At 48.7% G+C, this 22,444-nt stretch overlaps 1 protein-coding gene across 2 annotated transcripts in view; it reads left to right on the top strand.

Moving 5' to 3' along the window:
- Afap1l1 (actin filament associated protein 1-like 1) overlaps positions 1 to 22,444 on the top strand; it is a 60,465-nt gene that overhangs the window by 16,809 nt on the left and 21,212 nt on the right. For both annotated transcript variants that reach the window (XM_006254794.5, NM_001106142.1), the window contains exons 2-8: positions 10,802 to 10,930; positions 11,816 to 11,899; positions 12,638 to 12,732; positions 13,826 to 13,934; positions 16,746 to 16,844; positions 17,413 to 17,624; positions 20,566 to 20,745. In XM_006254794.5, coding sequence (XP_006254856.3) covers positions 10,802 to 10,930; positions 11,816 to 11,899; positions 12,638 to 12,732; positions 13,826 to 13,934; positions 16,746 to 16,844; positions 17,413 to 17,624; positions 20,566 to 20,745 — 908 coding nt within the window. The remainder of the gene's footprint in view (positions 1 to 10,801; positions 10,931 to 11,815; positions 11,900 to 12,637; positions 12,733 to 13,825; positions 13,935 to 16,745; positions 16,845 to 17,412; positions 17,625 to 20,565; positions 20,746 to 22,444) is intronic.

Here is a 22,444-nt window from a genome sequence, read left to right as displayed (position 1 = left end):
TCTAAATCCTTCGTTCTTCTCTGTCTCCACTTCTCCATGGCTCTGCTCCCATCTGTCTGCCTCTTTTCTCCCTCCCCTTCCCCCAAATAAACCTCCTTTATACCAGGAAAAACAAACAACAAAAACTATGAAGAAGAGAAGCAAATGCAGGGAGGAGACAACTCTGAAGATGACGTTAGGGATCACAGAGACCGGGGCTGTCAAGGTCCTGTCTTTCATGTAGTGTGCTAAGTTGATGGATGCTTAGGACCGATAGAAAATAACCAATTACAGAGATAATAAGAATTACTGATGGCACAAATAATGACTAAATTAAGAATGGCATTGTATGTGTTTGGTCTGGTGTTGAGAATAACTCCTGAAGCCAGAATTAGAATCAATCCAGTTTTCATCCCCCTGAGGCTTTCTGTCCCTTCTAATAAAAGAAATAAAACCACTCCACACAGAACCTCCTTGTAGGAAGTGCTAAGTAACAAGATGGCCAGAAAAGATTACAGGGTAGTCACGAGAAGCTTAAGTTGAATTAGATCTGAGTGTGAATCGTAGTCTGTGCTCCTGTGCATCTCTAGATAAATGACTGTGGCCTCTGTGTTTCTCTTGATCCATGCACAGAATAGCAGATTGTACATATTGTACAGGATGAGGAGGAGAAACGAGGCAATGTAGCACAGTGCTTAGTGCAACATCTGGAACATCACTGAAGCACTGCAAATGCTAGCTGCTATTTTATGGGGGCTCCTTGTGCTTCTGCTGTGTGCCCCCTGCCTCTTATGAGGGAGACAGTGCTGATTGTCCAAACAAAAGCAGCTCCCATCTTGTGGGGGAGAAGGAGCTGGTGTCACAGTTTCCCACTTCCTCCTAGAACTGTTTCCGTTGTGAGCTAAACAGGGAGGAATCCACAGACAAAGGAACAATTATGGGAGAGCCCAGTTCCACAATCAGAAGTTATTTCCTCAGAAGTGGGAAGTCATCGGTGAGCCCCCACCTCCTCTCATGGCAAATAGCCCAATGTGAGGAAGCTGGGGCTTCCCTGGGGCTCAGAGCTAGGAACAGGTTCCCCAAGCAAGAGCCCGCAACAGGAACAAATTGCTGCTGAGAATAGTAGTAAAGACACTGGATTTCCCTGAGCCTGTCCCCAAGCCTGGCTCAGAGCCACCAGATATGGCCAACTGCCTGCCTGCCTGCCTGCCTGCCCATTGACCAAGTCTTCCTGGCTTCTACCTTTCTATCTTGCTAAAATTATAGCAGGTTAGAGAAGTACGCTAGTCTACTCTCCTGGTACTAACCCCTGCTTTAAAAGCATGGTCATTCCTCATCTCCCTGCACGATACATCCATGAGTTCAACATCTTCAAACCTAGGAGGAAACTGATGCTCAAAGAGATAAGATTGCTTACCCAAAATCACACAAAGTAAGTAAGGGGCATTAAAACTCAAACCAAGTCCTTTGAAATCAAGTCCTCAACCTACACAGACCTTCCTCCTGACTTTGAGCCTCCTTCCTACAAAGTCAAACCTGTTCTTTTCTCCCCAGTGGGAAACAAGCGCTCTGCTTAACATGCACAAGCCTTCCAAGGTGTCTTCCACGGGGGCAAAACTGAGCTCCTGGAAGATCCTGAGCACCAGGAGCTGGCTGGCCATGTGGAGTGTCTCTGTTGCTTCTTTTGCATTCCATTTTTACCATTGTCTTCCTGTGTAACGGGACAACAGGAAATGTTTACTTTGCTGGAAAAACAAGACTGCTAATCCAACCAATGTTGTCACGTCCAGCATTCTGCCCACTGTGTGGCTGCTCCTTGGTCTTAGAAAAAAGCTCTTGTAAAGCCACAGGAAGAAGCAAGATCCAATGTGGCCTCAGCCAGGAAGATTTGCAGTGACTTCGTCAGAGAGGGTGCGAGTTCTGAACCTACAGATTGAAGGGACAGTTCTGCTAGCCTTGCCAGTGGCCTCTGCTGAGCTATCCTAAAATTGGACATGCATGGGAGCAACATTCTGGAGGAAAGGCACCACAACCAGCCCTTCCCTTTCTGCCATCCTCAAACCTATGAAACATGGCTAGCATTAATTAATCAATTAATTAATTAATTAATTAATGCATTGAATAACGTGTAAGTCTTGTAAAGTAGGTAAACCACCCATGTTGGCTGAGTGTCTGCAATGTGCTAGATGCTAAGTAGTTCTCTTGTGTCAAGCCCATTCCTACAGAGGGGGAATATTTATGGGCTAACAGTGGTACATGTAGAGCAAAGGGGATATTCATCTCAGTCATGCATGACCAGGAAGTGGGACAATGGGAGTTGAACTTGGGGTGGGCCAGGGGATATATTTGTTACTTAACTTGTGGCTGTGACAAGAGCAACTTGTAGAAGAAAACGTTTGTTTTGGCTTTCGATTTGAGGTTACAGACTATCATGAAGAGGACATCACCACAATGGGAGTGAGAGGAAACATGTCAAAATGTATCCACAGGAAGCAGGAGAGGTGGATCCTGGTGCTTTCCTTTTTATTCAATCCAGGTCTGCAGCTTACAGTGCGGTACCACCCACATTTAGGGAAGGTTTGCCCAGCTAGCTAATCCACTCTCCACTAGAAACTGTATCACGACCGTGTCCAGGGATTTGTTTTTTGGTCACTCTGAATCCCAGCAAGCTGACCATTTCCCAATCACAGGCCATTTCCTCGGTATCTTCTGATTACCACCATCTCCAATGTATGTATTAGAATTCACACCCACCGCCAGCACACCACACCCACGATCAGGCTCAGCTATATCTCCATGAGGCTTACAAGACAGCACAGTCTTTGGGAGCTGAGCCAAGGGAGAACCTGGGCTTCTGCTTCCTGTTATAACCAGAGGTCTTGGGGTTTTGCTTTTCTTTTTCCAAGCACCTTTTTACTCTGCCGAGCTGCTGTCAGGGTGGAAGAGTTTGTTTAAACCACATCAGCAGGTTGTTAGAGTTTATCCACACAAGAAAAAAGTTTGTGCCCATAATTCATTCCTTTCAGGCTCGATTGAGAGAAGCTGACAGAAAGGAAGGAGGGACAGACAGACAGATAGACAGACAGACAGACAAGGACAAGAAAGATTCTATTCCAGCACTACATAAAACAGCCAGCATGATGATGCTCCCAGCACTCGTCTGGAGGATCAGAAGTTCAAGGCCATCCCCCTGTCTCCAGCACTTGTCTGGAGGATCAGAAGTTCAAGGCCATCCCTCTGTCTGAGGCTACACAAGGATACACAAGACTCTGGTACCCCAAAAAACAAACAAGCAAACCAAAAAATGGTAAGGAGATTTAAATTTTACCAGGTGAGGGCTGGAGAGATGGCTTCACAGTAGCGAGCACTTGATGCTCTTCCTAACATCAGTTCTGAGTCTGATTGCCCCGCTGGCCTCTGCCAGGACCAGGCACATACATGGTGCACACACATACACAAAGGCAAAACACTTACACACTTAAAAATAAGTAAATAAATGCTTTTAAGACAGTCTTACCACCATGAAATGCCATAGAGAGGGGGGGAGAGAGAGAGAGAGAGAGAGAGAGAGAGAGAGAGAGAGAGAGATGCATCAAGGTATGATAGCATAAATCAGGAGAGATTAGTGAGGCCAAGACAACAGAGCTTTTCCTAAGGAAACATGATGGAGTAGAGAGCAGAAGGCCTACTGGGCAGGCAGGAGAGGGAAATCCTCAGAGATCAGATACTTATATAGAATGCCTGGGGCTGAGAGGCTGAGGACCAGCATGGGGTCCCATGGCAAGGTCTTCCTGGGTCATAGGAAGATTCCTTTTCCTTTTGTCTCTAGACCCAAACACTCAATCTCACATCTGGTAGGTACTCTGCCTTCCTAGGTGTAACTTACCGCCCAAGGTTCTTATAGGCCATATCCCATTAATGGGCCTGCTAGCTAGAACACGGCACACAGAACTGTCCCTCCCTCCCTTCCTTTCTTCCTCCTTCCCCTTCTCCCTCCTCCCCTCTCTCTTCCTCCCTCCCTCCCTCCCTTCCTCCCTCCGTCCTTCCCTTCCTTCCTTCCTTTTAGGTTTTTTGAACCAGGATCTCTCTATGTAGTCCTGGCTATCGTAAAACTTACTATGTAGACCAGGATGTCCCTGAACTCACAAAGATCTTCCTGCCTCTGCCTCCAGAGTGCCGAAATGAAAGGTGTTCACCACCACAATGGGTTCAGACATCTAAATGAATGACTTGGGGTGGTGATAGTGCACGATTTTAATTCTAGCACAGAGGCAAGTTCAAGGCAGTCTACAGGATAAGTTCCAGGGCACCCAGGACTACACAGAGAAAACTTGTCTTGAAAAAAACAAATTAATTTTTAAAACAAGAAATGGCATATTCTCTTTCCAAACAAATGTCTATAAGGAGGAAATTGGAACATTTTGCTGCTTAGAACTTTGAGTAAACCGAAAGAAAATTCTTCAGACCCTTTGTAAATCCTTTCCATGTAAAACCGTGCTGTAGCTGCTTTGAGAGCAGACAAGGGTGAATTGACTTTGTGATCTGTTAAGAGACCTGAAAGGTAGCAGGTTCAAAGGTGGGCTGGACTGACCTCAAACCTGGAGGAGCCCCATCAGGGTTTATTTTGCCTGTGGTTTACAGAAGGGTTTTGAGGTCCTCTGGTTTTCTCTTTTATAATGGAAATTAGACGTATTACCTTTGAGCCCTTTCAATAAATCCCATATTCCCAGTGTTCTTACTGGAGTTCTGTGCTCCCTACCTGCTAAGAATCCTCCTGGCTAAAGCTTTCTTTGAGCCAGCATCAGGGCTATGAGCAAGTGACAGGCCTTGGATTTAACCTCTGATACATGGCATCCTGTTTTCAGTTTGTTTCAGCAGGGAGTGAGAAGCATAGATCATTGATCTTAGTCCTAGATGGGTTCTCCCCAGAAACAATACACTCTCAGAAGTCTAATCTTAGGTATGTTCCTAAATTTCAATTTTATTTGAGAACCCTCTTTGCAGCAGAGAGAACAATCTCTCCTCATCTTGAGTGTCTGTGTCTGAAACCTTTGTCTACTCTCATTTGAAAGATCAAAGATTTATGGACAATCAGATATTTTTCCTGTTTTGTTTTAGTCCTTAGAATTCACTGAGCCATTCTAGCACTAAACCAAGAACACTAGAGAAATTTATTCTAAATAGATTTTAGACATGAAGATTATTATTCTGTTCTGATTTGTTGAGCACTGGCACAGCTCTGTGGATTTGACTGGGCTAAAGAAATGACAGACAGACAGACTGACTGACTGAAAAGCTGGGGTCAGGTAGACTGGACCCTCTGGTTGAGGCGGTGCGGAACCCTGGAAGGTTGGTGTGTTTGTTTTAAGAGGTGGTAGATGGTTGGATCACAGAGACAGGTATAAACTCTGTAGGTGAAGTGCAGTCTCCAGATCATAAACATGGACATATGAGGGGGAAAAAGTTATGGTGAATGTTTTCTGTGCACGTGATCAATTTCACCCTTGGACCACAGGAAGGCTTTCCATCCCTCTGAGCCTCACCCCTGGGGAGCAGGGAGACTTTGCATTTTCCCATAGGTCTGAGGCTATTACCCTAGACATGGCTGTGCCCATGTCAACTGCACACATTCCCTCAGCGTCTCCCCATGCCGACTCCTTAAGTCTCTCCCGTGAAAAGCTCATGTTCTCTGGGCCAGGAATAAAGGAGAGAGACAGGTTATAAATGTAACTTGGAAGAATAGAGGCCTGGCTCATGGGTGACATTGCTGGTCCCTCTAACTAAAGAATCTTGTCCCCTTCACTTGACTTTGAGCACCTTGTATGAAGGAAGGGGCCGTACTGCGTCTGCCATGACCAAGCTCAGTCAGGACCAGACCTGTGAGCTGTCCATGTGGTAAGACTGGCAGAGTCCCCGTTCTTATGCCCACACACACCCACACACCAGGAGCGCCGTCCTGGGAGCAGACGTGGATGCAGCCCGGCTGTCTGATGCAATCAGTGACTTCACTGTCACCTTGTGGGGGAGTGACTGCTAATCTACTGCTTGCTAAGAGATTGGAAACTTTGAAACGTTTAGAAATGTTTCCAGGATCCCACTGCTGGAAAACAGCAGTAACCGGACGGAGGAGGACTCTGGCTAGCCCCTGGTTTGTCTGATACGATTCATCTTAAGCATCAGTCTCAGGTAAATTGTGTGTCAGTTTTACACCGGCTATTTCTTTTCCCTCAACTGGTTGCGTGACCACAGCCAAATCACACAACCTCTTTGACCCTCACTTTACAAGATCTTTAAAATGAGAGAGCTGGACTCGCTCATCCAAGTATCATTTTCATTGAGTACTGTTCATTGGGCATCTGCCATGTGCCTCGGGTTAAAACACGGATAGCCTGTCATCCACAAGTATCAGTGCTTTGGAATCCAGAAGCTCTTGAGGGTGTTAATAGACAGCAACAATTCTGACCACAGCACACAGTACAGCAGTCGTTTAATGAGTATCGGCTACAGGTGCAGCGGGGCCTTACCTAGTCCCCCGAGCCCCTGAGGTTGGGAGCCCTCCAGTTCTCATTTTACGTACTGCAAAACCAGAGCTCAGCACAAGTGCAGTATGAAAGTACAAGAATCCAAGGACTCGTTACAAGTTAGACCCAGATCACCAGCCACTGCACGAGGCTCTGCCCTGAAGCTATATATTTACCATCGTCTGCAGGAGTGTCTGTCCCTCACCTCTGCTACCCTGGAGGAGGCAGGCGATGTTTCTTAAGCGATAAAAGCCTTCCTGTAATCACTGTGGTTCATAGATGTTTGCTGCCATATTTTGCAAACGCTAATCCTTGAACTGCCAGGGCAAAGCACCTGAGTCTTTGCTAAAACGCCAGCTCCTGGGCCCTGGTTCAGGCCTACTGAGTCATTCGAGGCGAGGGGGACCAGGAGTCTACATTTCCAACAACCCCCAGAGTGTTACTCTACCTAAAAATCAAGGTGATCCGCTGACCTGGCGGCACGGAGTTTGTCATCTATATTAGACATAGAAGCCTTCTCTTTGATTAAATTCTCTGATGGTTAAAATCCCTGTGGCAGGAAAATCGCTCATAGAAGGAACACACTTCTGAGCAAGCTTCCTGAGTTGAGCTCTCTTGCCCTGGAAGAGCCTGGTACTGGCTAAATGGTGCTCTGTCCTCAGTGTATATACAACATCTCTGGGATCCCTGCTGGATAACTGCTCTGAGTGCCGTTTTCTCAAACAGTTAAGGCTATGGCGTTTTGGTAGGCTGCCTGAGAAGATGACCATGCAGAAGAAACCTCAGCCCCTTAGAAAGAATCTCACAGGTGAAGCAGTCACTCAGCGCTGTCAGCAAAGAGGGCTTGGAGAGGAAGTCAAGCATTGCCATGGCTTCCCGCCTCCTGCCCTGGCCTCTAAGTTGCTTGGTTGAGTTGAGCGGTCAGAGCTTAAAACACCAGGGTTAGCTTTGAAGTTACGTCCAAGGCCTATCCCTGGCACTCACGTCTCTTCCCCTGAGCTTCTATGTCCTCTTCCCTAGGTCAGTAGAGGTTGTCTTAGTTATTGTTCTACTGCTGCGAAGAGGCACCATGACCAAGACAACTTACAGAAGAGACCATTTCATTGGTAGCTTGCTTACAGTTTCAGAGGATTAGTCCATTGTCATCTCAGCAGGGAGCGTGGCAGCAGGCAGGCAGGCATGGTGTTGGAGTAATAGCTGAGAGCTCACACCTAGTCAGCAAGCTGTAGACAGAAAGGGGGGGGGTTACTGGCCCCGCCATGGGCTTCTATGCCCAAGCCCTAGTGACACACCTTTCTCCAACAAGGCCGCAGCGTCTAATCCTTCCCAAACAGTTCCACTAACTGAAATGAACATTCAAATAGATGCACCTATGGGAGCCATCCTCATTCAAACTACCAGAGGTTTAAAGAAAGTGCAATAACAGGCCAGCAAAAGATGACTGACTAGCCCCAAGGAAAGGCCTCGTTCATTTACAGCAAGCTGAACTTTCTCTCTGGGAGGCAGAAACCACTGCAGCCTGGGTAGCAGTCCACTCTGTTATCTTCCTCCTGTCTGCCTTAACTCCTTCCTTCTCCTTTCTCTGGTTGCATTCAGTGATCCATCTCTATTCGGCAATCAGTCCTTTAGGTCTCAGAGGGAACCTAGCTTGTCCAGGTGCCCCGAGTTTAATCCCCCACAGGAGGGGAGGGAGTACCTAGAAGTCGGGGTGTCATGAGCAGGATCCTATCAAAGACTGGTAGGGAAACAGAGCTCTCCTTGCAGAGTGTGGTAGTAAAGCCCAGATCTCATCCTCAGAGAATTCACTCCACATAGTTGTTCCTAATTAGAAAGTGCGGCCAAGCTGTGCTCAGGGCAATAAATACAATTACAGCTTCTGCAGAGGCCAGAAGGATGCTGCCCTTAGGCACTTGCATGGGGATTGGAAACACCTGAAGATCCCAAGATATTTTTCCAGGGGACCACAAGATCAAAGCAACGTTTCTGTGGCCTTCTTGTTGTCTGCCGGGATCTTGCTGTGATTTCAGACTGGTCGCTAGCTCCCTGGGCTCCAGCTAGCCCCTAGCCTCAGGCTCCTGAGTGCTGAAACTTCAGATGTGCACTGCCAAGCCTGACTCAGAGCCATTTCAGATAATACGAGGGTTGGTGTGGAGGGGCACGTGAAGATGGCAGCCCCAAAGGCTGCTGGGATGAGTGTGTATCCTTGTGGTGTAAGGATCTCTTGGTTTATCCTGTCATGGTAGCACAGATCTTTAATCCCAGCAATTGGGAGGCAGAGGTGGGAGATCTCTGAGTTCGAGGCCAACCTGATCTACAGAGTGGGTTCCAGGACAGCCAGGGCTATTCATACATACAGGTCTAATTGTTATGCAGCGTTGATTGGCACAACCCGCAGAAAACCAGAGATTCTAGAGACCCTCAAGAATTTCTGAAAGTATAAATGAATTTTGAGAGCAATAAAACCCAGAATATCTGGTGTAAGGCTGTTCTGCCCAATACTCACCCCCAGGGTGCTGCTGACGAGCAGGGAAGCAAGGCTGCCCTGTTGTATTTACACCATGACTATCTCCCTTGTGAGTGGTTAGGTATGAATCAATCTCTCTCTCTCTCTCTCTCTCTCTCTCTCTCTCTCTCTCTCTCTCTCTCTGTCTATGTGTGTGTGTGTGTCTGTGTAGAGAAAGAGAGAGAGAAGAGAGAAGAAAGGAGAGAGAGAAGAAAGAGAGACAGAGACAGAATAATTTCTCCTGGGACAATCTTTCTTCTATTTTTGCTAATCCCCAGAACAACCAGCCTAACACATAATGTCCAGCAATGTTTTGAGATCATCTTAACTGAAATCCGTGTGTCCCTCTGGTCCCTTTCTTCAGAAGATATTTCCTTCCAGGCAGTAGAAGTTTGGCTCTTAGGGAAACTTAAAGTGTTCCTGCTCTAACAAGGAGAGCCTACCAGTCCTTCAGACCCTCATCTCCGGTGGCATGGGGGACTCGGGCCCTGAGGACAACAGCTCTCTTCCTCTTCAAGCTTTGAGATCACAGCTGGGAAGCAGTGGGGTTACACCCACTCCTTTGAAGCTGTACAGGTCCCTCAGCTCTGCTGGCCTCTGGACATCCTGGAAAATGGGTCTCCAGACCACCCACAGCAGCCTGGTGGGGATGAGTTAGAGTGGCTACCACAGTGCCCAGTGACTGGGACAGTCGTAAGGCCCTGTCTGGATTGTCAACCGCGGTTCATTTGCTCCAACTTTGGGCTAATGCTTAATGCCACAGAGAGATGACATTGCTACCTGTCCCCCAACAGTGACAGTGTGCAAAAGATGTCTGTTTGAAACAAAGTTCAGCATGAAGCACTCTTCTGAACAGGCTGCAGCCTAGATACTTAGAAAGTGAGGCACCTGGTTTCACCCACACTTAGGAAGCCTTTAGAGCATCCAACGTAAGTGGGGTGAATTCCAGAAGCAGCAAGAACAGTTGGGGCATGGCGTAAGAAACCCTCACAGCCCCTCTGCAAGGTGTGTTGTGGTTAACCCCTTTAGAGAGGAAGAAACTGAGTCACTGGGAAGTTAGCTAGCTTGTAGAAGGGACAAAGAAATGTCAATGACATCATGCTCTTGGCATGCTCCTGTCTTTAAAGGACTCTCTGCTCTGAGATGTTGCAATTCCCTGGGGTCTCTGACCTGGGAACTTATCAGAAACACAAAAACTCAGTTCATGCCACAGACCTCCAGAGCCAGAATTTGCATTTTGGCAAGAACCCAGGAGATCCCTGTGCACACGTAGGGTCAAGATGCACCAGTGTATGGGTGGAAGGAGCAGCCGTGATACCTCTGAGCATGGAGAAGGAAGGGTTAATGTTTCATTTGGCTCTGGCACAGGAAACAGAAGGTTCCAGAGATTGAAGCATGTGGATGATGAAACAGGAAGGCTCCCTTCCTGCCTGTGTCCTGGGCAGCTGGGGACTCTGGCTGAGATTGTTCAGAGTCCCTGTGCCTCCAAATCAGGCTGAGGCAAAGGAAGCCATTCTGCCTCTGTTTAGAGTGGCCTGGGCTCACAAGTGCCAACATGAAGGCCCTGTCCTCAGGCCAAGGCCATCTGAGGTCTAAGGCAGAGTAGGAAGGCTGGAGGAAAGCCACCTGGTTTTAAGAAGGGCCCTCCCCAGAAAGGTTGGTGACCAGCCATGGGACAGCTGTGTGTGGGTCCCTGTGTCTCCCTAGTAAACAGAGCCCTGCCGTCTGGCCCCTGCTGCCCTAGCCTCTAGCAGGAGTGGACAGGATCTTAACTCAGAGCCTGTGTGTCTCTCCCCAGTGCTGGAACAGCTAATCCCAGAGCTCACCAGGCTCCTCAGCCTCCTGGACCATGAGTATCTCAGTGACAGCACCCTGGAGAAGAAGATGGCTGTGGCCTCCCTCCTGCAGAGCCTGCAGCCCCTCCCAGGTCAGCCCTAAAGAATCCCACTTACACAGACAACAAAACAATGGTAGCATTCACCCCATGGCCTGTTTAAGGGGATGTCTAAGCCTCAGGTTAGCTCAGCTAGCACGGCAGGTCCTATGCTGTGACCCAATATGCTCATCCACTGAAACCCTGCCCCTCCGCTGTAGTCTTGGTTGTATTGTATGTCCTCCTCTAACCCAGCCCTCCACAGATCTACACGGAACATGCACACACATATTTGCCACCGTAATTCACAGCATAACTCTCACACATAATACACCATATAGACCACACACGACACACAGTAAGCAGTAACATATGCTATATACACATACAGCACATACACATATAAACACATGTTTTGACTACATTATAACATATGCGTGCGTGAACAGCATGCAGCTGCAAATAGACGTTCACTCCTGTGACACACTCACCCTCACAAGTTAAAACAGTTCCCACCACTTTCCTCATGCCCCCTCTTAAACCATGTGCGTTTGCTTCATTGCCTACTCAGCCGCTTGCCTCAGCCTCTCTGAGACACCCCAAGTCAGCAGACAGCACAGGCTCTTCATAACGAACAAGCTATACCCCAGGCTTGCAGGGCTTCTGGAGTGTGAAGGATAAGGTTGAAAGTCACCACTGGTAACTCTGAGCCATACCAAACAGAATATTCCCTGCTGCCTTACAGGATCATTGTGGGGATGCAAGGGACAAAGGTTTCTCCCTACAGGGACCCTTTTTCCTTGACATCCCTGCACTGCCCTATGGCTGTACCTTTTCATGTGGAGACAGAGGTCACGCTCTCATTGGCAATGCAAACAAGTGGGAAGAGGTGTGTGAGGTAGCCTTGCCTGCTCACCGTAGCTTGTCCTCCTCCCTCAGCAAAGGAAGTCTCCTTCCTGTATGTGAATACTGCAGACCTGCACTCGGGACCCAGCTTTGTGGAGTCTCTCTTTGAAGAATTTGGTAAGTTCTGTCTTAGCCATGAACTATCCCTCTACACCCACATACACACATGCATGTACACAAAGATGTCTTGTGCTGCTCTTGGCTTTCACAGTGAGCCATTAGGTCTCCTTGGGGTCCTGCGCCCTGGCAGCTCTGGAAGCTGCCTGAATCTAGGAAGGACTCACCCCAAGCTTGTGGAAGTGAACATGCAAGCCAGATAGCGAAGCCCAGAGTGGTTTACTTACCAGCCGTCCAGCAGTCATGGCCACTGAGCTCGGCTGAGAGGTCCAGCAACTCCAGAGAAAGTAGGAGCTATGACTGGGGAGAGCGGCTGCCTGGACCTGAGAGCAGCCATGCTGGCACGTGAGAGAGAAGGTATCATGTGACCATCATAGAGACAAAACCACTGTTCATCTAAGGAGAGAGATGGTCTAGGGAAGTTTTTGAGACTATAGCCCCTGTACAACAGACGTGGGCACTCCTCCCCCATGCAGGAAGCCCCATGCCTCTGTGTCACACCACCAAAGATCTCTGAGGCACCTCACAAAGATAGTCTACTGTGGTCTGTCTCTGGAAGCCAGGCAAGAGCCATTAGTGCGGCCAACCTCCAGAAGGTGTGCAGGGCACTCTGTCAGCTGCCTGTTCAAGTTCCTGATGACAGAGGAAGTCCAGTCTGGTTTCACAGGCAGACCACCTGGACCCCAAACCCAGCCACCTTTCCCCTCTGCCATGTTTGTCCTTGGTTTTTTTCTTTAGACTGTGACCTGGGTGACCTTCGGGATATGTCGGATGATGGGGAACGCAGCAAAGAAGCCAGCCCTGAGCCAATCAAGAGCCCGTCTCTGAGAAGCGTGAGTCCTAGCCCCATCTGGCAAGGGTGAGGGAGGCTCTTCCTGCAACCCCAGGGACCCCGTCTTCTCTCCATGGTGAGGGTTAAGGGCAGATGTAGGACCACGTGGACTTGTCACTGACCCAGGACTTGCTTACAGTGGTTCGTGCAGAGTAGAGAGAAAGTGGTGAGCCTAGTCTGTGCCCTCCAGCCCAAAGGGCTTCACCACCCGAGCCTCAGGTTATATACACAGGAGAGAGGGGAAGCTCTGGGCTAGGAAGTGTGGGCTTCTGCCAACCCTGCTGCTCTGCTGGGAGGCTGTGAGCAAAACACCTTTCTTAGAGCCTTGGTTTTCCATACTCACAAAGTAAGGGCTCCCAACCCTGGGACTACAGTTAAGGGCAAGCTTTGCTTGTCAACCATAGAACCTCATCCTCGTCACCTCCGTCACAGGTACTAGTTGCTAACTTGCTATGCCTTTCATGCACATACAGCGACCAAACGTATGTGACACACTTGCTATCCCCATTTTACAGATGAGGCTCAGAGAGGGCGGGTAATGGCACCCACTGACCCACAGCTAGTAAAGGACGGCGCTGAGCTGAAAAGCAGGGATTTTCTGACCCCAGGTTTCACTGCTTGCTCAATTACGGACCCCATGTTTACTTGTTCCATTGCTCCTCATGTGGTGGCAGAGCTCACACTGGTGTCGGAGAACTGCAGGTGTGCACAGTCAAAACCCACCACAGCCATGCTGGGCAACTTCAAACCTCTCAGGCATTACCAAGGAGCTCTGACGCTTGCAGAATTTACAGAAGCAGAGCAGCACAAATAGGCTCTCAGGTTGCCAGCTCTGAGTCTATTCAACATTACAGCCTACACCAGACATAGCAGCACACGCTATAATCCCGGCACGCAGGAGGGAGGGATGGGAACGCTGCAGTTCAGGGCCAGCCTGGGCTACATAATGAGACCTCGAAACACAAAAATTCTGATTGCCTCCTTAGGGCCCTGGCCTCCTGTCCCACCAGCCTCCCTGCCTCCCTCATGTCAGCGTTCCCCTCCGCTGTGTTCACAGCCACCTTGTGTCACAAACCCTATCTGTTCCACTGCAGACAGCTGATGTGCCTCCACCCTTGCCCAACAAGCCTCCGCCTGAGGACTACTATGAAGAAGCCCTTCCCCTGGGGCCCGGCAAGTCTCCCGAGTATATCAGCTCTCACAGTAAGTTCTGGTTCCCTCATGGCTTACAGGATTCCCTCCCTGAGTAGCACCAGGTCAAGAGCCACTGCTCCACCAGCTTCATCACCTTTGGCTATCCTGAGCTCCTAACCTTGGAACCAATGATATGGCTTGGTTTCCAGTCTCAGGTCTGTGTGGCTTGAGACAGACCCCTGTCTTCTGAGGATCTCAGTTCTTCCACTCTTGAAACAAGGAGGCACTAGATCCATTCATGAAAGAGCGTTAGGACCTAAGTGACAGTCATTAGATTAGCCCCGATTATAGTTTCATAGTTTGTCTCTGTGTGTACATATGTATTACCAAGTCAGCTTATCATAGGATGTGACCCATGGTCCAAACCAAGCTTCAAGGGTCAGCCCCAGGGAGCCGTATCATACAGCGGTGCAGGCAGAAATAGTAAAAGGGTTCATTTATATATAGTTCAACCATTTTTAAAACTATGAATATTTTATTTTATTATCTCCTTATAGCATGATGCTTGTAAACAGCATACATATATAATTTATATATAAATACATACAAAAATATGTGTACGTATTTTTACTGATGGGACAAACTCTTAAATTAGCCTCAAAAGAGATTCCTTGTTCTTCTGCTGACTTCCCAGCGTACAGCATCCTTTGCATGCGGATCAGATGGAGTCCCTTTACCCAGCATAAGGACTCGACATTGCACAGGGAAAACTGTGGGCCTGGTGTCCAAGCATGCGCAGCTGAGTTTGTAGCTGGCAAAGTCAGTGTCCCATTTCCCGGCCATTCTGCAGCACAGCAGAGCACTCTCTTCCCACCGAACTGGAAACCAAGCAGGTCCGCTGCGATCCGAAACAAATTCACAGGGTGCATGTGAATGGCGCAGCCATGGAAGAAAATCAAGCACGGAATACTTCTCAGAGCACGCTTTCGTTTGTTTGGGTTTTATTCTGACAGGGTATACACATTCATGCCTTGATTTTAACAATTTTCCTAGGACACACAAGAAGCTAGTAACAGGATTATTTTTTCCTTGGGGAATGAATAGAAATCCAGGTGAGACACTGGGCAGATAGCTCAGGAACAGAGCCCTTGTATAAAATAATAATAATAATAATAATAATAATAATAATAATAATAATGAGTGTGATATGTAATTTGAAAACATCCTATTTGAGCCAGTTTGATGACATCCGCTAGAATCCCAGCTACTAGGAATCTGAGGCAGGAGGATGGCTTGAGCCCAGGAGTTTGAGACCCCCTTCTCAAGAGAAGATAGTGAGGAAGAAAGGAAGACATAAGCAAATCCGTGTGAAGGGAACGTGTTCTTCATGCTCTTTACGTTGGTATTTTCCCATGGGCGAAAGTGTCCAGCTATGCATTTAGCCTCACTCAGCCACCACTGCTATCAAGTCCCCAAGCATTTTCCTCATCCCCAAAAGAACCTGGACCAGGACCCACAGCCCCTCCTCATTCACTGCTTCTCCATCCTGATGCCCCAGCCTCTGCCAGTGGCATAACATCTTTCTGGCAATGTGGCTTTGTGTGCTTTGGACATTTCATGTAAAATGTAATCATCTGACCCGTGACCTTCCTAGCCTGGCTCCTTTCACTTAGCATAGCTTTTGCAAGGTCTGTCTGTGTGGGAGTGTGCGGCAGAGTGACTTCTCTATGGCTTCCTCTGTGGCCGAGCCCCTTTGCTAAGGACATGACACATGCAGCTTGTCTTTCCGTCAGCTGATGACGTTTATGCTGCTTACAGCTTTTGCCTGTGGTGAGGTTGGACCGAGTGATCTGTGGCCTTCTTTCACCCATGAGTCTCCAGTTCCGTGTCACAGAGGTGAACCCGGCAACTTTTCCTATCTGGTCCATTAAGGGCAGAGGAATAAGCAATGGGCAAAGTAGTTGCTGGGCCTCAAGTCACATGTCAAGAGCCCTGGCGAGAAGAGGCTCCCTAACCTTCCCAGAGAGCTCATTTCCCTAGTACAGGGCAGAGAAGCTCCCTCTGCGAAGGCAGGAAGGGAGGGCCTCAGGAAAGACCGCAGACGCAGTCAGAGCCTACAACCAAGGCAGCCAGTCACAGTGTTCCTCCTCCTGCACCCAGCATCCACTCATGCCTGGTGTTAGCGTTTTGCCCCCACGAGCCCACTTCACCCACCTACCCCAATGCCTCCAGTCCACCTTGCAGGTCACGCTGCCAACAGGTAGGCCTCGGAGAGGCAAAGGCAGGCTCTGAGCCTCACTTGGGAGTGAGTTGAGCACCCCCATAGCTGGACCTCAGTATGGCTTTCCTCAGGAAACAGATGGACGGGGGACCTAACAACCCAGAGTGGGGCTCTAAAGGGTGTCGTGATGAGAGAGTGAGCTAGCCTGTGTGAATGAAGGTATCCGGCTCAGTCCTGATCCAGGCTCAGCCACTATGATCTCTGTGGGACCTGTTGCCCTGTATGTAAAATGGAACCTTTTGCACCGGGTACCCCACCTGCAGTGCAGAGAAGCAGGGCTCTGACCGAGGACATTCTCACACACTGAATGCCATTGGGAGAAGAGAGGAGACATCTTTGAGTTAGGTCTTGAGGGGTGGGGAGTAATTCTCTGATTAAAATGTCAGAAGGCCCACGAGAGTAGCCTGGAGATCCAACAGGGCTCAACAAGGCACTTCATAGTGATGGGTATGTAGGGTTAAGTGGGAAGTCGGAGCATACGTTGGACCCAGGCTGAGACTGCCCTTAGTCCCCAATCTCTACCCCTGGGGCTTTTCCAGCCCTGCCCTTGGATTCTGTCCATATTTCTATAAGCTCAGCTCTTTCTGACACCCCCACAGATGGCTGCAGCCCAGCACAGTCGATTGTGGATGGCTACTACGAGGACGCAGACAGCAGCTACCCCACGACAAGGATGAATGGAGAGTCGAAGAGCTCCTGTATGTACCAGGCAGCTGTTCACACAGCTGTCCCCCTGAAGAGCTGACCCCCGGCATGCACACACCACCGGCCCTCGCCAGGCTGAGATCACCAGACAGGCCCCAGAGCTCTTGTTCTCTCAGTGGGCTGGGTGGGAAGACCATTGGAATGGGACTCACTTGACTCTTGCCCAAGTTCGGTTTCCTTATCTGTCCTGGGGATTTGCCGGCTCACGGGGATGTTCGGGGGACAATGGCTGTGTATGGTGATGAGGTCAGAACAATAACAGACGTTTACTGAGCAGTTATTGGTATAAGACGCTTAGCCAAACATTGTTCGTGCCAGATGAAGTAGGATCTGGTATTTATCATGACCGTGTGACAGTGAGGAACCCCCAAGAAGTGAAATCTCAAAGATCCCATCACCCGGACCGGTCTAAAGCAAAGCTTTTGAGTAAAGCCTACGGTCCACCCTTGTCATCCCCCTGCCTTCTATAGCTCGGCCCAGAGCAGGCTGTATGCCAGGGTAAGAAGGGACTTTCCTGGGAGCCGCACAGAGACTGAGGGTCCTTTCTCTCGACACCCACAGACAATGACTCTGACGCCATGAGTAGCTCCTATGAGTCCTACGATGAGGAGGAGGAGGAAGAGAAGGGACGGCAGCCCAAGCACCAGTGGCCCTCAGAAGAGGCCTCTATGCACCTGGTTAGGGACTGCAGGATATGCGCCTTCCTGCTTCGGAAAAAGCGCTTTGGGCAGTGGGCCAAGCAGCTGACGGTCATCAAGGAGGAGCAGCTACTGGTGAGTGATTCACTGGGGACCTGTGTGTGTGTCCTTGTGTGTCTGCGGGTGTAACTGGTCTCTGCACAGAACCTCAGGGAATGATACATCAGAGCTCCAGCACACGCACGCACGCACACACGCACGCACGCACGCACGCACGCACTTGAAAGTCAGATGGAAGCTCGCCTAGGTTTTGTTTCCAGAATTTTTTCTTAATTTCTTAAAACATTCATTGTGCTTTATTATGCAAGTCAGTGTACTTATTCATAAACCAGGCGATGGTTAGGAATGTAGTTCAGTATCCAAGTACTTGCCTAACATGCTCAAGTCCTGGAATTCAACCCCCAGTAAAAAAAAAAAAAAAAATATATATATATATATATATATATATATATATATATATATATATATATATCACTAGGAAAAAAAGAAAATGATTTTAAAAGAATGATCTTGGGGGCTGGAGAGATGGCTCAGTGGTTAGAGCACTGACTGCTCTTCCAGAGGTCTTGAGTTCAAATCCCAGCAACCACATGGTGGCTCACAACCATCTGTAATGAGATCTGATGCTCTCTTCTGGTGTGTCTGAAGACAGCTACAATGTACTCATATATAATAAAGAAGTAAGTCGAGAGAGAGAGAGAGAGAGAGAGAGAGAGAGAGAGAGAGAGATCTTTGCTTACAACTCCAGCACTTGGGAAGTGGAGGCAGGAGGATTTTCCTGAGTTCAAGACCAGCCAGGGCTACACAGCAAGACCCTGGAGAGAGACAAAAGAATGAATGAATCTCATTGACTAAGAGATAATCACGATGGCTCAGTGGTTAAGATCATGGACTGCTGTTGCAGAGGACCTGGAATAGAGTCCTAGCACCCACATGGTGGCTCACAGCTCTCTGTTTCTCCTGTTCCAGGGGGATCTTCTGGTCTCCTGGGGTACTGCACAAATGTGCATAGACTAAACACCCACAAACAAACTAAAATAAGACACACTCCCTGTTTCCACTCTTGCTTTCACACATCTGTTTATGCCTCAATTCCTTTCCTGCACATACAAGTCTATAACTCGTCCTCTTTAAAGGAAGCTTTTTTTTTATTGCACCATTTCTAACTACCATCACCCCTAAACAAAATGCACTTCCATTAATGTCAGCGCTCAGGGGGCAGAGACAGGCAGATCTCTGTGAGTTCCAGGACAGCCAGGCCTACACAGTGAAACCCTGGGCACTGGGGATTCCAAAGTAGGGAAGCGAACAAAATTGTGGGGAAGGATAATAGCTATTTCTCTTTTTTAAAAAAAAAAAAGGTTTTAATCTGTTTTCAAGCCATGATCAACACACGTGGCTTTGGAGCTTTTCAAACCCTGGGCAGTGAAGGCTGACCATAGACCAGGGCCAGTCTAAGGGCCACAATGGGGTGTTCCCAGTTCTTACGCCTCCCTTTCTTTGCTTTGCTTGACTGCCTGCTGCTGCTGCAGGCTGTCCAGCCCAGAGACAGAGAAGGGAGAAGGCAGCCGGTCTCAGCCCAACTCCAAAGGGAATGCTTTTATACCCCTCCAGTACAGGGTGCTCTTGCTAAGATGTTTTTATTTTTTAAAATATTTATTTACTTATTATATATAAGTACACTGTAGCTGACTTCAGACACACAAGAAGAGGGCAACAGATCTCATTACAGATGGTTGTGAGCCACCATATGGTTGCCGGGAATTGAACTCAGAACCTCTGAAAGAGCAGTCGGTGCTCTTATCCACTGAGCCATCTCTCCAGCCCTGCTAAGGTGTTTTTAAACATTCTTTTTATCTCATATGCGGGGCAGTCTCTTCCTCACTACTCTGATTCCTTGCTTTATAGCATATATGGTCCTGAATTTTATCAAGGACCTGTTTATGCCTCTACTGACTGAGTTGTGTGATTTCTCTCTCCTCTTTCACTGTAATGAATTATGCGGATCTCTGAATGTTAGGCCACCCCTGTGTTCCTAGAATAAATCAGTAACGGCCCCTGTGTTTTGTAAGCAGCTAGATTTCCTTTGCTAGTGTTTCTTCTAGGATTTTCAATTGTGTTATAAGAGAAATCAGACTATGATTCTCCTCTTTTAAATTTTTTCATTTATTTCTTTATTGGGGAGTTGGGAGCACACACTGAGGTGATGTGTGGCAGCCAGGGGACAGATTGCTGGAGTTTGGTTCTAAGCTTCCACCACGTGGGTTTCAGGGATCAAGCCCCGGTCACCACACTTGGTAACAGATCCCCTTACCCACTGGTCCGTGTTAGCCTTTTTTAAAGCTTTTAGTATCATAATCACAGGTTTCACTATGAAAGATGCATCCATGCATGCATAGATTTTATTTCGCTGGTAGTCACCTCGGTCACCTTCTCAACCCACTTGAGCTAATCCCCTCCGCTTCCAACCAGCCCCTCCCACTGCATTGTGTGTGTGTGTGTGTGTGTGTGTGTGTGTGTGTGTGTGTGTGTGTGTGTGTGTACCAATGTGATTACTTACTCAGGATTGCTTATAGCAATGTACCCACCCTACAGTGTGTGCACTACTAAAGGAAGTATCTCTCCCTCCCCCTGGCAACCATTATCCCTCATTAGATCCCATTTTTATCCCATTATAGATCCCCTTTTGTAGCATTGTGGTCGAGATTATAAGAAAGCCTGCCTTTTCAAGGGCAACACTGTATCCCTCCCGGGATTCACTCCTGCAGCCCTTTAAGCTGGCATCCTCCCAAGCCCTTCTATTTGTTCTCTGGTTCTTCAATCCACATGGCCTTCCTAGTATTGTGCTGTAGTCTGCCTTTTCCTCGTGCACAGCAGTGCTGGAAGATTCCCAGAGACCCTCCCTCTCTTCGGGCTTCTCCCTGAGATAGTGCTCACAGTGGGACTGGGTGGGGACGCTTCTCTGTATGTGAGGATTTTCTGCAGAAGGTTCTGACCCCCATCTCTCCCCCTGCAGTGTTACAAAAGCTCCAAGGACCGACAGCCACACCTGAGGCTGCCACTAGATGTCTGCACCGTCGTCTATGTGCCCAAGGACAGCAGGCACAAGCGGCACGAGCTGCGCTTCTCCCAGGGGGCCACGGAGGTGTTGGTGTTGGCTCTGCAGAGCAGGGAGCAGGCTGAGGAGTGGCTGAAGGTATGCACAGGGCACACAGGAAGCTGCCATCTTGACCTCCCTTTCTTTCCCCAGGCCTGGGGTCCTAACCTTGGGGGAAAATGGATCCAGGTGCCATGTGTGTGGCTCATATCAAATGGGCCTTGGATATTCATAACAGACAGACCTCATATAAGAGGTCTATAATCTTCCAGCCATGTAATTTCCCTATCTAGCAACCTACTGTTTGCCCAACCTACACTTCTGGAACAGTGAGCTTCATGCCTTTGAAAACTGATTTTATCATTAGGCCAGCATGCCCTTTTAATTAAGAAAAAAAAAAGTGGTGTGGGGAAAGAGGGATTCCTTAGATGGAAATGTATATTGCTGTAATGTCCACTGGAGTCCAACGTCTTTATGGTGTCGCAGACCCATGAAGCTATGTATTAATCGCTTTGTACCATGGAATGTGCCCAAGGCCTCGTGTTGTTACTTACATGGTGAGTAAACTGAGGCACAGGGGACGTAACACGACTGCCAAGGATCACAGACAGCATCGGGTGACTGAGGCCAGGACGACGCTAAGATCTGCTCCAAAGTGGGCACAGCGCCACAGCGGCGTGGCGATGGCAAGGGACTTTGGCGGTGCGTGGATTTGAGTTCAGGTTCTAGAACTGAGCAGCATTTGCTGGCTGTGAGACCTCCCGCAAATGGCATTCCTTTCCTTCGCTTCGGTTTCCTCAGTTCAACGGTTCTTTTAAGGATTCAACATAGTTTAGGCCCAGTGCCTGTCAGTCAGTAAGTGGTGGTGGTGATTGCCACACTACCCCCCTCCCAAGTCCTTTCTAGCAGACCTTCTGCCCTCTACTACCTCCACTGGACACCATGGTCCCCTCTCCTACCGTCCTGTCTCTCCTCCCTTCCTTCTCTGGTGAGAATCAGCTCTCCCTGGAATGTTCAGTATTCTTATCCTTTGTGTCCTGAGGGGATGGAAGGGAGAAAGCTTGCCTTCTGGGAGCCTCAAGCTTCAGGCTCCTTATGAGTCAGAAGCTGGAGCCTGAGGCCCAGGGTTCGGAGGGATCTGCCTGGCTATTCTGGTCCTCCGTCGTCTAGCCCAAGGCGTACCGTCTGGCAGTCACATAGCCTACTGTGGGTCTGGCTCAGCGGCCTCCAACCAGAGCCTTTATCTCCAAGTCACATCATCTCTCCTGTAACTGGGGGATCACAGACTGCTGTGGGGATAAATGCTGCTCTCTAGTTGAGCATCACATGGTGCCCTTTCGCTGTTGTTGGTTTGGTTTGGTTTAGTTTAGTTTAGTTTGAGACAGGGTTTCTCTGTATAGTCTGGCTGTCTTGGAGCTCACTCAATAAACCAGGCTGGCCTTGAACTCATAGATCCACCTGCCTCTGCCTCCTGAGCGCTGGAATCAAAGGTGTGCGCCACCACCACGCCCAGTTTAGACACTGATTTTTCAGATTTTATCACCTGCATGCTTTTTCCTACAACCTTGAGTAAGGGACTCAGTTTCCACGTCACTGAAAGCAAGGGGACGACCCCAGCCACCTGGAGGCTATGATAAATGTCCTAGCGCTCACAGAAGCAGGCCCTGCACCACTGTGAGTCTTTGAGATTCATACCATTCTTCTCCAGGGTCTCCCCCTCCTCAGGCAGCAGAGAGCAGTGTCCTTACAGATGTAGAAAGTCCTTTCAGACAGACTCAGACGTGCCAACAGTTATGCA

The sequence above is a fragment of the Rattus norvegicus genome, chromosome 18, assembly GCF_036323735.1.
Source record: "Rattus norvegicus strain BN/NHsdMcwi chromosome 18, GRCr8, whole genome shotgun sequence".
Taxonomy (NCBI): domain Eukaryota; kingdom Metazoa; phylum Chordata; class Mammalia; order Rodentia; family Muridae; genus Rattus; species Rattus norvegicus.
This window is presented reverse-complemented; position numbering and strand designations above follow the sequence as displayed.